At 38.5% G+C, this 12,597-nt stretch overlaps 2 protein-coding genes across 3 annotated transcripts; one reads left to right on the top strand and one right to left on the bottom strand.

The window, feature by feature from the left end:
- The first annotated feature begins 1,255 nt into the window (after positions 1-1,255).
- Positions 1,256-9,422, top strand: LOC143468015 (properdin-like). 2 transcript variants are annotated; one of them, XM_076965081.1, is made up of 18 exons: positions 1,256-1,418; positions 1,556-1,681; positions 1,752-1,873; positions 2,276-2,379; positions 2,574-2,698; positions 3,034-3,208; positions 3,693-3,817; positions 4,029-4,286; positions 4,652-4,764; positions 4,862-4,922; positions 5,565-5,680; positions 5,844-6,026; positions 6,504-6,564; positions 6,773-6,891; positions 7,872-7,932; positions 8,144-8,259; positions 8,525-8,679; positions 8,935-9,422. In XM_076965081.1, exons 2-18 carry the CDS (start codon positions 1,624-1,626, stop codon positions 9,020-9,022), a joined length of 2,040 nt encoding a protein of 679 aa, XP_076821196.1. In that variant the 5' UTR covers positions 1,256-1,418; positions 1,556-1,623; the 3' UTR covers positions 9,023-9,422. The 2 variants fall into 2 exon arrangements, with proteins under 2 accessions (XP_076821196.1, XP_076821198.1); XM_076965083.1 differs by lacking the exons at positions 1,256-1,418; positions 1,556-1,681; positions 1,752-1,873 and having other exon boundaries at positions 2,281-2,379; positions 2,555-2,698.
- LOC143468184 (uncharacterized) lies at positions 9,404-12,249 on the bottom strand. Its single transcript, XM_076965215.1, has 3 exons — positions 10,935-12,249; positions 10,500-10,670; positions 9,404-10,298 (listed from the first exon to the last, which is right to left on the bottom strand). Exons 1-3 carry the CDS (start codon positions 11,541-11,543, stop codon positions 9,513-9,515), a joined length of 1,566 nt encoding a protein of 521 aa, XP_076821330.1. The 5' UTR covers positions 11,544-12,249; the 3' UTR covers positions 9,404-9,512.
- Positions 12,250-12,597: the final 348 nt, after the last annotated feature.

Raw genomic sequence — 12,597 nt, 5'->3', positions numbered from 1 at the left:
TAAGTCAATACCTTTAACTTTAAAACCATTTATATAGCTCACACTACGCGTTGCATTGAAGTGGGTACTATGACGTCATAGCCGTCTACTACAGCCAGATTGATACTCTTTTTGAAATTTATCTGTTTTCGTTATCTAAAGTTGTCTTTTTTGCCTTCACACTCGTCATCACGCGACTCGAGTTATCTTGGATTTTGACTCAAGTTGAGTCGAGTCATTGAAAAACGTGACTCGAGTCATTACAACACTGATTGATTAATTATCAAGCATCCCGCCCATAAGCGTCGAGATCTCTTCTCCGAAAGACCTAACTACCAACGAGTCGGCATCAGCCTACTGCCATTTAATTCTACAAACTCGGACCAAAAGGCCCGAACTTGTACAGCACCCAATTATTTAGGCTATTTCTGATACATATAAACAGTTCGTACACTTGATTGTGCTATTGAGCTAATATTACAATGGCCGCGGAATTCGTTGTTGAAAACTTGTGACGTCACTTTACTGCCATTGTCTTTATGTTTTTTCGTAACAATGCAACAACGAAATGATTGATGGAAAGAATGGAATGAAATAGTAACAATGAGATACAACTGGCATAAAGTTTGAACACATTGCTATTACATCGATAGTATTACATATACATAGGTCTAAATATTTCTCAGAATTTCAAACGAGAAAAACCTTTAGTTATTAGCAAGCTTTATCGATTTGTTTGTGCAAGCAATAAACAAGCTCGAAAAAAGTCGCTCTTATTGCAAAATACATACGTATGTTTAGGACACCAAAAGTTTTCAATGGAAGTTAAAAGAAAACAGCTTTCTTCCTACCAGCAGCCCACTATACGCCGATAAACCATATATAGTGTTAATTCCTGGGATTAATTATTACTAATTGACATATTAACATCATTACTTACTGAAAACAATAATTTAATTAATAACTTAATTACAGATATTAATAAGTTGATTTGGCGGAGTATACCAATTGTATGATAATGGTAATAACATTCTTTCCAGTAATGCCTGCAAACAGAAAAACGTCAAAAAAGTTTAATTAGTCTCTCATTTGCATAATCCTTTCTTCCTTAACGATTTGCGATAAAATTTACCTAAAAGCTTGATACAGAGAATAATACAGCTTGCAGCCAGTATATTTGGGCAACCAGCCAAATTCCTATGCACGCGTTACAGTTCGTACCATCCACAGATTTCGCCCGGAGCGGAATTTCTTCGAAAAACTTTGTAATAGGAACGCAATGAGTAGCAAAACCTCCGATAAATATAAGGAATTAACATTCCTATTAAATACATCAAAGGCGAAAAATAAGCTTGAGTATGATGAGAGCGAATTAAGCAGACAGTATGTACTAACACCAAAAGAAGGACTGCCTCGCACCAGCAAGCTCTCACCATAAGGTTAGTTAAAAGCAAAATTAAAAACCATACTTTTAATTTCCTGTCAAGCAGTGTGGTAAACAAATTAAAAAATAAAGAATTTTGGAAGTTTTAAAATTTTATATGTGGTAGCGGCAATTGAATTATCGTATATTCAGGTAAAACGACGACTGATAACGAAAGACAACCGGTCGGGAAAGGTGATAATACGTGCAAGAAGACAATAATGAAAGGAACGGTGGCCTCTGCACTCTGCTTTCTCATGGCAGTGCAGTCCTGTATAGGTAGGTTTTGTAAACAAGGCATGCTGTGACTTGGCTTGGAGTTGGAAGCTGATGCCTGGCTTTTTTCAAGGTTGCCACACTTATATAACCGTGAGAAGAAAGAGACAAGCAGAAGAGAGCACGGAACCGGAAGCGGAAGTGGAACGAACACGTTTTCTCAGGGATTACTTCACAGCATGCTTAGAAGATGTGGTGAGAAAAGCGTTTCATACTTTGTTTTAATTTAACATCTACTTTTATTCGATTAACCGTTGCCGTAGTTGTCGTTGATGCAATGAACAACAACCACCGTGGCGGTTATTAGACTACTAAACAACGACTATTTATATAGAATCGGAGACTTTGAAACAGTCCGAATGATCCGAATCTGAACTAAATATTGTTGTTAAATACTAAAGGCGCTACGTGCATAATTTTCTAGACCCTACTGTTCTTTTAGAAAACGTAACACAGCGTCATGTACCAAACCCATAATTTGTCTGAAAATAATCGGTCAGCATCAAATGGAAGCTTATTAGTTATTACTATTAGGCTACAGTGCGCTATTAATTATCTTCATAATTAACTGCTCAAATTCGAACTTATCCTGGTTAGATTGATCCTACAGCAATTGGTTCTGACTTGGACTGGCGAAGTAATGTTGACTTCAGCGTCTTGGACTCGGTCTGGTACGACAACACCGCCAACCTAGATTGCGGGTAAGATGCGGATATTTACTTTTGTCGAAACTCTGTATAACTTGGAGTAGGATTAAGAAAAGCCTGGATGCGCACACAATCATAATTTAAGTGGTATTTTTTAGTATTTTTGGTATTTATTAGTATTTAGTATTTATTTTTTTGTATTTTTAATTGTATTTTAACATCTTTTAAGTGTGTTTTGGAATGATCAGGTTTGGGCAGACCGAAGATTGTTGGAAAGACATTCTTATTCGCTTCCTTGAGCCTTCGTCAGCTCTTCTTCCATTCGTTCGACGATGCATCGATGATTACGCTGTAGATGTGAGAAGGAATGATGGTAAGATCGATTATTTGGTACATTGTTGGTCTTTTATTATCAATACGTCATAATTGATAGATACGTTGCAGCTTGACCTTATTTGGTTCATTCTTGAGCAAGTTTTTATTCGTAAACATCAGTAAATATTTAAGTGTCTGTAAATACTTTAAGCATAATCGGATAATTTTTGTTATCGACTAAAAAAAAATTCGTTGAAAACAAAGCGAAGTAGCTTATTAAGCCTGAGAAAAAAGCTCTGCTTGTTCATTTTCCGAAATATTTGTCCTATTTTTTGGTTTCCTTTAAATGTCTACCACTGAATTCTTTTTTAAAGAAAATTTTTCATTTTTCAGACGTCCTACAGCACACGTTGCAGCTTGCTCGAAAGCGCCGTCAAGCGGTGAGTGATATTGGAGAAAATGGTTACTCGTCTTGCTTGGGCGGTTCCGTTATTCATGAGGAAATGGAACGGGACGACCTTGACTTTGACCGACTGGCGGATTTCATTCGTCTTCATACCGCGAATCAGTAAATAACTGCAGACAGTATGCTATGAACTATATTCAATTGTTCAACGTCGATTTCTGATCAAAATTGTGGAAACTATGTCACTAAATTTTAATAAGTGATGAGGTCATAGCTTGGTCGGCTTGATGGTAGAACGACGGTTGCTCTTTCTCAGTGATTCATAAAAACAGTTACGAAATCAGGTGTTTTATGACACATATAAGAAGAAGTGTAGCAAGCGGAACTTGTACAAAGACAAACTTGGTGACAGCAGGAGCACCAGCAGAATCATCGTTGAGTTTAGTTCGTGCAAAGATTTTCCTCAATTTGAAAGATTTTGATACGATACCGCATTTACAAAGTTTTTTAACTTAATCTACTATCCAATAACTTAGGTTATAGTCTATAGGGCCTACTACAACTAACTATGCGCCATTCGGCAAGCGGGACAGGTAGAAGTAAGTAGCGTTTCCTTGCAGGACAAATATTTTGTTTTTATTTTTAGGACATGCCGTACCACTGAGAATATCCCTGACCGCAGCTGGCCCAGCAGGTTTGTCGTCCTCACAAGAACCGACTCAAACTTGAGACGGTCTTTAAGGGTGTGTGGGCAAAGGTTTTTCCCCCAAGGTGATAAAACGTTTATTACAAAGCTGTGCTATACATTGAGCTTATAGTTGATTCCGTTACATGATAATGGCATGGTAAAGGAAAAAAATTAAATTAAGTAAGGCCGAAACTTTGTACTTTAAATGTAGTTTTACACTTACCAAGTCACTTCCCTAAATAAACATGAGCATAATCCCAAATGAAACAGACAACATTTCTGAAACTCTTCCAGATTTTCCTTCTCCTAGGCCACCTGGCCGTTCAGGACAGGACGACGCTTCATGGGCGGTCTGGGCGGTGTGGAGCTCTTGCTCCTCTACTTGCGGGGGAGGGATCAGGGACCGGGAGCGTATGTGTCTTTATCGCGGCCGCGAGGATTCTCCGCTTCCACCTTCTCTCTGTCTTTGTTACCTTGAAAGTTTGGGACGAATCATTGACGAGGATGATAAGCAGGAAGAACCTTGTAACACAGACACCTGTGACGCTCCAGGTACAACTTTTATTTTTTAAAGTAAAGTTTAGCTTGAACTGGAAAGTTTTTGATGGTTGAAATGGTACTTCAAGGAATGTTTTCGAGCTTGGTAAAATGTGTCTAATTTGACTTTAGAATCTGCTTAAGCTATATTTGATCTTTCAAAGATGCATTTTGGTTTACGAAAGTATTACCTACATGTAAAGTGATTTTAAAAATCTTTGGCACTTCTCGTATAACTGCATGGTCTTTATCGGTAAAAGTATAGATTTAAGAAACTATTGCTTACACAATACACATAACCTACTCTGCAAAGTGACAAATTCCGAAAGTAAGGGTGTTCAAAGCTGTAGAATGGTAAAAATAATTGCGCCATTTTGCAGAAAACTTTTCGTGGACACCTTGGCTTTCTTACTCGGCCTGCACTGCTACAAGTTGCGGTACGAGAGGTACTCAAGCACGCACAAGGAACTGCGTAAATGAAGGTGGTAACAACGTAAGCATTTTACGTCAAATAGCATATGACATCATAAGAGGACGTGGGCACTAATGCAAGTGATGATAAATATTTCTTGATTTTTATGAATTTTTAGGTGAGCGCGAGATTCTGTGAAGGCGAGTCAACCGAAGTCAGAATATGCAACGCTCCTCCATGTAAGTTGAATAACTTTTTCTTGATACTAAACTTGACATTTCTCTTTACCTAAATATAAAGATTGTTGCGATGGTTGGTTCGGAATAGAAACCAACACTAACACTAACACCAACATATGCATATATGTAAGGAAACCATAATTCCAGTATTTAAATATCAAAGGTGGAATCGATGTTTTTTGTTTAGTAACTTATAGTTCTTTTATAACGGTCGTACGCTTTAGACGTCAAAGATCGCGATCTACAAACCAAAAAAGATTGCAAAACCATCATATAAACAATGTTGTATTTAGTTGCATATGTTTCAGCAAGTCTTTGAACAGATCTTCTCTCCTTTATTCAAGCTGTTAAATATTTTCCAGCCTTTAAAATCTTGCTTAATGCAATAACATGATCCAAAAATGAACAAAATATCAAACTACTGTAAATATTTATTCTCAAATAAGTTCGCCTTTGCAATATGTTGCCCTACGAGCTAATAAATACACTTAGGGCAATTACAGACAAAATGTTAACATATATATTGTATAGCTTTACGTAGAAATATTCTGCTTGGTGTTTTACCCTTCAAATATCATTAAACTCGTATAAGCAGCTTAAAATTGAAATCAAACACTTGAATATTATCATGTATTATTAAAGGTCTGCCAACTGTTGCCTATTGGGGGCAGTGGTCAACATATACGCCTTGTTCGTTTATCTGCGGGTCAAACGGAACACAAACGCGCAAACGAGATTGTTTAGTCGGCGAAACAGTGGTAAGATAGCGTGCACGCTTGATTACAATTCTTACAAAACTATTTACCCAGTGAAAAAAAAGATGGTCTATAACCTATGGAAACACTGAGTGAAATGTTTGACTGTTAACTCTACATCTTGGACAAAAAGTTCATAACTAATTTCTTCGCCCTTCGTTTGCAGGCAAGCGCAAGTCTTTGCGATAGAAATCAAGTGGGTGACATTTCGGAAGAAAGTCGAACCTGCCCCGGATCTCCTTGCCCTGCTTGGCGGGTATGGAGTTCGTACGGCGCGTGCTCAGTCACTTGTGGAGAGGGAACACAATCAAGGACCCGACGATGTATTGACCCCGCAATTAACCAAGAAGTGAGCGCACACGGATAATTTTATAGTGGGACTTGGTCTTGGCAGAGTGTCACAGTCTTTATGCTCATGCTAAGGAAAGTATTTGCACGACTTAAACCCGGCGATGATTCCTCATCGAGCCCCCATGCCCAAGCTTGCGTTTGCGCAAGTTCCGGGAGACACAGACGTTTTTTGTTTGTTTTTTGATTTTTTTTTATTGCATTGCCCGAATTGAAAGTGTTCATCAGGACCACTGAATAAGAGCACTTGTCGTTAATACCTTGGTAAAGGATATTACAACCGTAGCGCAACTGGGAATTGAAACCGGTTGTCATTTTTACGAGCCAGCCTCTCTAACCGCTCCACCGCCGATCCGGCACGGTGAAGCAGGGTTGTCTTTGAACTTTCTGAAACCGGAAACAAATGAAAACAACCTGCTTGGGGCTTTTTTTATGAAACTTATTAAAAATCCTTATATCGACTTTTATTTCATTGTAGTTAAACCCAAGTTCATGCGAAGGACTTTCGACAGAAAGACGAACTTGTAGGGGACGACCTTGTACGAACGAGTTTGTAAACAGTTAACCAGCTAACTTGTACTGTGTATGTTTATATTGCATCCATTATGTATTATATTATTCTATTATTAATGTAAATGTTTAAGTTTACATCTGTAATGGCATCTTTTATACTTGAACAGGAACAGCATGTACATGTACAAAACGCAAATAAAAAGCATAAAATTTAACAAACATTTTGTTGTTCAGGTCTACCTACTGGTGCCAACTGGGGACAATGGTCGTTGTTTACTGTTTGTTCGGTCACTTGCGGGCCTGGAGGAACTCAAACGCGGGAAAGAGTTTGTTCCATCAACGGGCAAAATATTGTAAGATGGCGGACTATATTTGGAAAGTTATGCGTTCAAATAGTGATATTGATGATATGCGGTTGATATGATATGATATCCACATGATGATATGCGGTTGATATGATATGATATCCACATGATGATATGCGGTTGATATGATATGATATTCACATGATGATATGCGGTTGATATGATATGATATTCACATGATGATATGCGGTTGATATGATATGATATTCACATGATGATATGCGGTTGATATGATATGATATTCACATGATGATATGCGGTTGATATGATATGATATTCACATGATGATATGCGGTTGATATGATAGTTATTCACATGATGATATGTGGTTGATATGATATGATATTCACATGATGATATGCGGTTGATATGATATGTTATTCACATGATGATATGTGGTTGATATGATATGATATTTACATGATGATATGCGGTTGATATGATATGATATTCACATGATGATATGCGGTTGATATGATATGTTATTCACATGATGATATGCGGTTGATATGATATGTTATTCACATGATGATATGTGGTTGATATGATATGATATTTACATGGTGATATGCTTTTGATATGATATGTTATTCACATGATGATATGTGGTTGATATGATATGATATTTACATGATGATATGCCTTTTGATGTGATATGATATTCACATGATGATATGCTTTTGATATGATATGATATTCACATGATGATATGCTTTTGATGTGATCTGATATTCACATGATGATATGCGGTTGATATGATATTCACATAATGATATGCGGTTGATATGATATGATATTCACATGATGATATGCTTTTGATGTGATCTGATATTCACATGATGATATGCGGTTGATATGATATTCACATGATGATATGCGGTTGATATGATATGATATTCACATGATGATATGCGTGATTGATTATTTTAGTGTTTATTGAGAATTTCAGAATAATTTATGTTTCGTAGGTTAGGCCAAGTCTATGCCCTGGGATTCCATCTCAAGATCGCAGTTGCAATGGACCACCCTGTAAAACCGAGTTTCTTAACCTTAAGCTAAATTTACTGTATTGCGCTTCACGCAGCTTGTTTAAACCTTTGTGTCCCCCATATAACTCTCATAGACAATTCCAAGATCTTTTCATGTGGGATTTCTCACACTAGTTAGACGCTACAGCTTGAGCGTATTAGCGTCTAATCACTATAAACATATTTCTTTTATAATAAATTGTTTCACTCAGGTGGGCCAGCCGCCGCCTGGGGCCAGTGGGGGCCATACAGTACCTGCTCAGTGACTTGCGGACGTGGGACTCAAATTCGTACTCGACAATGCATTGATCCATCCACTGGTAGAGCGGTGAGTGTTTACTTGCTGTGAACATTCTCAAACAGTTTAGACATTAGGATGGTTTAGATTTAGTGGTTTTGAGCACACGCTGCAATGACATTTTACGGTTAATGTCCTACAAAAACAAAGTGAAGAAACATATAAAAGTGAAGATTGCATCACAATACTGGGTACAATGGGTCTGTAAAAATAGTGAAGAAATATAGAAATATACCCGGGTGGGTCACGACCGAATACTCGATATAATTTTGTGATATTTTTTTTCAAACTTAAGTTAAATCCGATCAACTGTGATCGTGACGGACGCTCGGGATCTCTTCCCTGTGTATTTCCGCCTTGCAGCATCGTCCAAAAGCGTTACTCACCGTGGACACCTTGGGGTTTATGCACCCGGACATGTGGTCCCGATGCCACGCGCATCAGACACAGGTAGGGTGGAAAATGCGGTTTTGTACCATTTAGTTGCGGCGCAGGTTTAGGCAATCAAGCTCATTTGCATACGAGATTTAAAATCTTATCAGCTATCGTTAAATACCTATGACTTAAGAGACTTACAAAAACATTTTTAGTTAGAAATATAAATTTTGTGATTAAATTTGTTTGCTTAACTTTTTATCTTTGCGGATTGCCTGGCAAGTGCGTTTGTTTTTAAGATCACCCAGTTACGTGTAAAAAATTTTGCAGGTGCGTTCTGACGAGCGCAAACAGATGCGGAGAAGTCGAACGAGAAGTCGAAAGTTGTCAGGACGTTGCCTTGTTCTGTTTCGAGTGACGAGTTGCGTCATTTTACCCGAAGCCTAGATCCATCTGCTTAAACTGGACGCCGATGACATCTATCCATGGATACTTTGTTTCTTACTGCTGCTGTTGCTTACTTTGATATATTTAGGCTGAGGTTGTTTTTAAGTTAACTATATTGGCTTCCATCGGCAACAGAAAGTACATGATATAAAATTCATGTAAAGACGTATTACATATGTGTACACTGACGGATGTAACTACTTTTATTACTTTCGCTTTGGTTCCAGTGAACGTTGCATTTTGCTTTTGTGCTGACGGAAAGATTTTCGCTAACTTGTTTTTTTTGTGTATTTTTTTATTCTTAACACAGTGTATAAGGGCACGCATGCACAGAATAAATACACAATTTTGGCAAAATATTTACACCAGAACAGCTACTGTCATATACTGAGCTGCATTGAAAGTCTTATAATGACCCGAGCTATATTAAACTTGTTGCCACGCACCGCTGGCGTCAGACGCTAAACACAAGACAAGAATCCAGAGTCGTTGGACCACTTTCGAAGATCTTTTGCAGACAATACTGCCATACCATGGGGGCAATTATTACTTGATGAATGGCCTTTTGACTCTTCCCCGTTTTTGAAACCTTTTGCAGTGGTCTTGCTCTCTTCAGCGTCACTTCCGGAAAATCCTTCATCACTTGAACTGCGTTTGCTTCGTTTGTCGTCATTTCTCGATGGCAATCCGCTTTTACAGCTAATCTTAGAAGCTTTCGAATCCAGTTTTGACTTGTCGGTGTTGAGCAAGCGTTTGATTGATGTGAAAATGCTTTTTGACTCTTTGGCCGGTTTCTGGTCATCCGGTTTCTTCAGCTTTGTTTGGCCTTCGCTCTTCAGTTGCAAGTTAATTTTTCTTTGATCTTCAGGAAGATGCTGTTTGGGGCTGCATGAGAAATTGGCATGTTTCAGAGCCATGGCACGACTGTACGAGGCCACGTCACTACAATAAGAAGACACGCTAACAGCGTTTGAACTTAAAAAGGAGCTTGAGGTCAGGCTTGGCACAGACGATTTCCAAATAACTCCACTTCTAATGCCACCATTGCTGTTTGGAAAGTCAACATAGAAAAACGGAGTACGGTTGTGGTTTTTGTCGTGACTTAACCCATCATGGAAATGTTGAAATGGAATTGGAGGAAGATACTTTGGCTTTGTTTTGCGGTATTGCACCAACTGCTTAAAACCGTCGTTTTTGTCTTCATTGGTGGTATCACTCAAATGACCTTCTGTCCCATTTGAGTGCACCTGGAAAATGCAGGAAATGTGGCGGTGAAAGTCATAATTCACCTACAGTTTAGAATATCCCTGGGTCTCACAGTTGTATTCACCCATAATGATTTAAAATGAAATAAAAATGCCGCAATCTAATACAGTTACAAAACTACTAAATGAAAGTAGCGTGTGTTAGAAGGATGGAATACAATCAAAATGAACAATCAACCTCACCTGTCTCTGATGTCTTCTGAGACTGTTGATATGCCTGAAGCGCTTTGAGCAGATCCCGCAAATGTATGGTTTTTCTCCGGTGTGAATCCTCATATGAACTGTGAGAGAGCCAAGTTGGCTAAACTGGGTGGAACAGAACTTGCACGGAAATGGTTTTTCTCCTGTGTGTACCTTGCATACAAATAAATAAACTAGTCAATATGCTTGAAAAAAAAAGAAATTTCCTGTTAATTTAAAAACCAATCTTTTTGTGTCGCTTTTTGGTCAAACACAAATTATTAAATTTCGTGAAATCAAGTTGTCAAAAGATTGTTTTTATTTAAAAGTCTTTTGCATAATCCCAACCTCGCGAGGAAAAGGGGGAAGCAATATTGAAATTCCAGGTGTTTTAACGCAGCGATTTCTTCCAAATGACATCGAATATCAACGACTTACTCTTTCATGGACTCGAAGATGGCAGTGGTAGGAGAATGTCCGGTCGCAAAATTTGCATTTGAAGATTTCTGCTTTGTTGGCTTGCTCGGGATCAGCGCCCTCTGAAGTAGGTTTAGAGGATTGTGGCGTAATTTTGGCACTTATTGAAGAACATTTGGCATTTACGCCGACATCTGACAACACATCTTCATTTTTGCTTGCTTCCGGTGGAAAGAAAGGACGAAACAACAATCCGTCGCCATCGCGTGGTTCGGAAAGTCTGGATGATTTTCCGCCAGATGTCATTGCAGCGACGTTTGAAGTGGAAGAGTTCTTTGAGGATGTGCTTTGGATTTCATCGGCAGCTCCAGCTACGTCACTCTCGTTTAAGTAATTACCACTTCCTGACAACGAAGCTAAGCTTGTAGGTAATGGAACCGGACGTTGTAATGTGTGTGTGACGTCAGAATTACGCGACAATGACGTGCGACCAACAACTGAAGATGATAAAGAGGGAAGGGCGACAAAAGATAACTGGTACCGGGAAAATGTGTCGGAACTGCTCGCACCTGAGGTGTTGCCTTCATGCAGCCTGGGTAGCTTTAACTTTACGCTTCGGTAGGAGTTCATTTTTGTAAGATGTCTATTGATTCTTAGAGAATTGTCATTAATCAGATTTCGATGCGTCTTGCTTCATTCTTACAACAGCAAAAACATAACATTTCTTATTTCAAACTTTTGCTAGAATCTATCCGGCTGTAAACATGAAAAACAAAACGAGACGGATGTCTCTCAACAGTTTGTATGATTACAATTCTATACGATTTTAAGCTCATTTCGTTACTCATTAAAGTTTACGAAGGATTCCATGAATCATTGGATTCATAAGAACTCGAGTTCAAATCTTATCCCTAGCAGTTTATAAAAGTTAGAAAAACGACCCTAGTAAGACAAATCATATGAAAATTATTCCTTTGCTTAAACATAAACTGCTTCCACTTCTTCCAAATACGACTCCTTTTCTTTTTCTTTTTCTTTCTGTTTTCTGACGCTGAAAATAGCGTTCCGTTGCGATAGGCATTTGCGCAAACACAACTTTCGTGATATAAGTCTCTTACTAATATGATATTATTATTATATTATTACTAATACTACTATAACTTACAGCAAAGATATCCAGCATGCGTCTTAGTGGTTATGTTAACGTCGCAATGCGGCAAGAAAGTCCATAATGCGAACAGATTCCGGGGAACGGGTGTTATGAAGTCGGCGTAGCGGCGAAAAAAGTTGCGAGAGAAAGTGTCCTCGCTTCTTGGAAACGGCCCAAAAATACAAATGTCGCAAAACCGCCAGCTATGAAAAAGCGGTCACGTGATCAAGTAGTGACGCGTTTCGGAGAAAGGACGCCGACGGTTCGGTCACTTAAAGGCCTTTGTCGATTTTTCCCGGAAAATACTTTGACAACTTGTATATTGACTTGTAATTTACAGACTTGGACGATAACTTAATTTTGTTTCACGACCTTTCGAGTTTATTGGTTCGTCAGTAAAGTAAATTAGAAGAACTCAAGCAAAGAAATGATCGACGTACACACAGCCGGTTAACGTGGAATCGGAAAATGCGATGGAAAAAATCTTCGGCGTGCTGACATTTCAGGTGGAAGGCATATACGGCTTAAACTAAG

This window comes from Clavelina lepadiformis, chromosome 1 (genome assembly GCF_947623445.1).
Source record: "Clavelina lepadiformis chromosome 1, kaClaLepa1.1, whole genome shotgun sequence".
Taxonomy (NCBI): domain Eukaryota; kingdom Metazoa; phylum Chordata; class Ascidiacea; order Aplousobranchia; family Clavelinidae; genus Clavelina; species Clavelina lepadiformis.
The sequence above is the reverse complement of the archived record's forward strand: the minus strand, read 5'-3'. Positions and strand labels throughout refer to the sequence as shown.

Coding starts and splice junctions, on each gene's coding strand:
- LOC143468184 (XM_076965215.1), bottom strand. CDS start 11,543: ATGAACTCCTACCGAAGCGTAAAGTTAAAGCTACCCAGGCTGCATGAA. Junction 10,671..10,934: donor ATCTTCGAGTCCATGAAAGA/GTAAGTCGTTGA, acceptor TTTGTATGCAAG/GTACACACAGGAGAAAAACC. Junction 10,299..10,499: donor TCAGAAGACATCAGAGACAG/GTGAGGTTGATT, acceptor TGCATTTTCCAG/GTGCACTCAAATGGGACAGA.
- LOC143468015 (XM_076965081.1), top strand. CDS start 1,624: ATGAAAGGAACGGTGGCCTCTGCACTCTGCTTTCTCATGGCAGTGCAG. Junction 3,209..3,692: donor CGTCTTCATACCGCGAATCA/GTAAATAACTGC, acceptor TTTTATTTTTAG/GACATGCCGTACCACTGAGA. Junction 4,765..4,861: donor TAAATGAAGGTGGTAACAAC/GTAAGCATTTTA, acceptor ATGAATTTTTAG/GTGAGCGCGAGATTCTGTGA.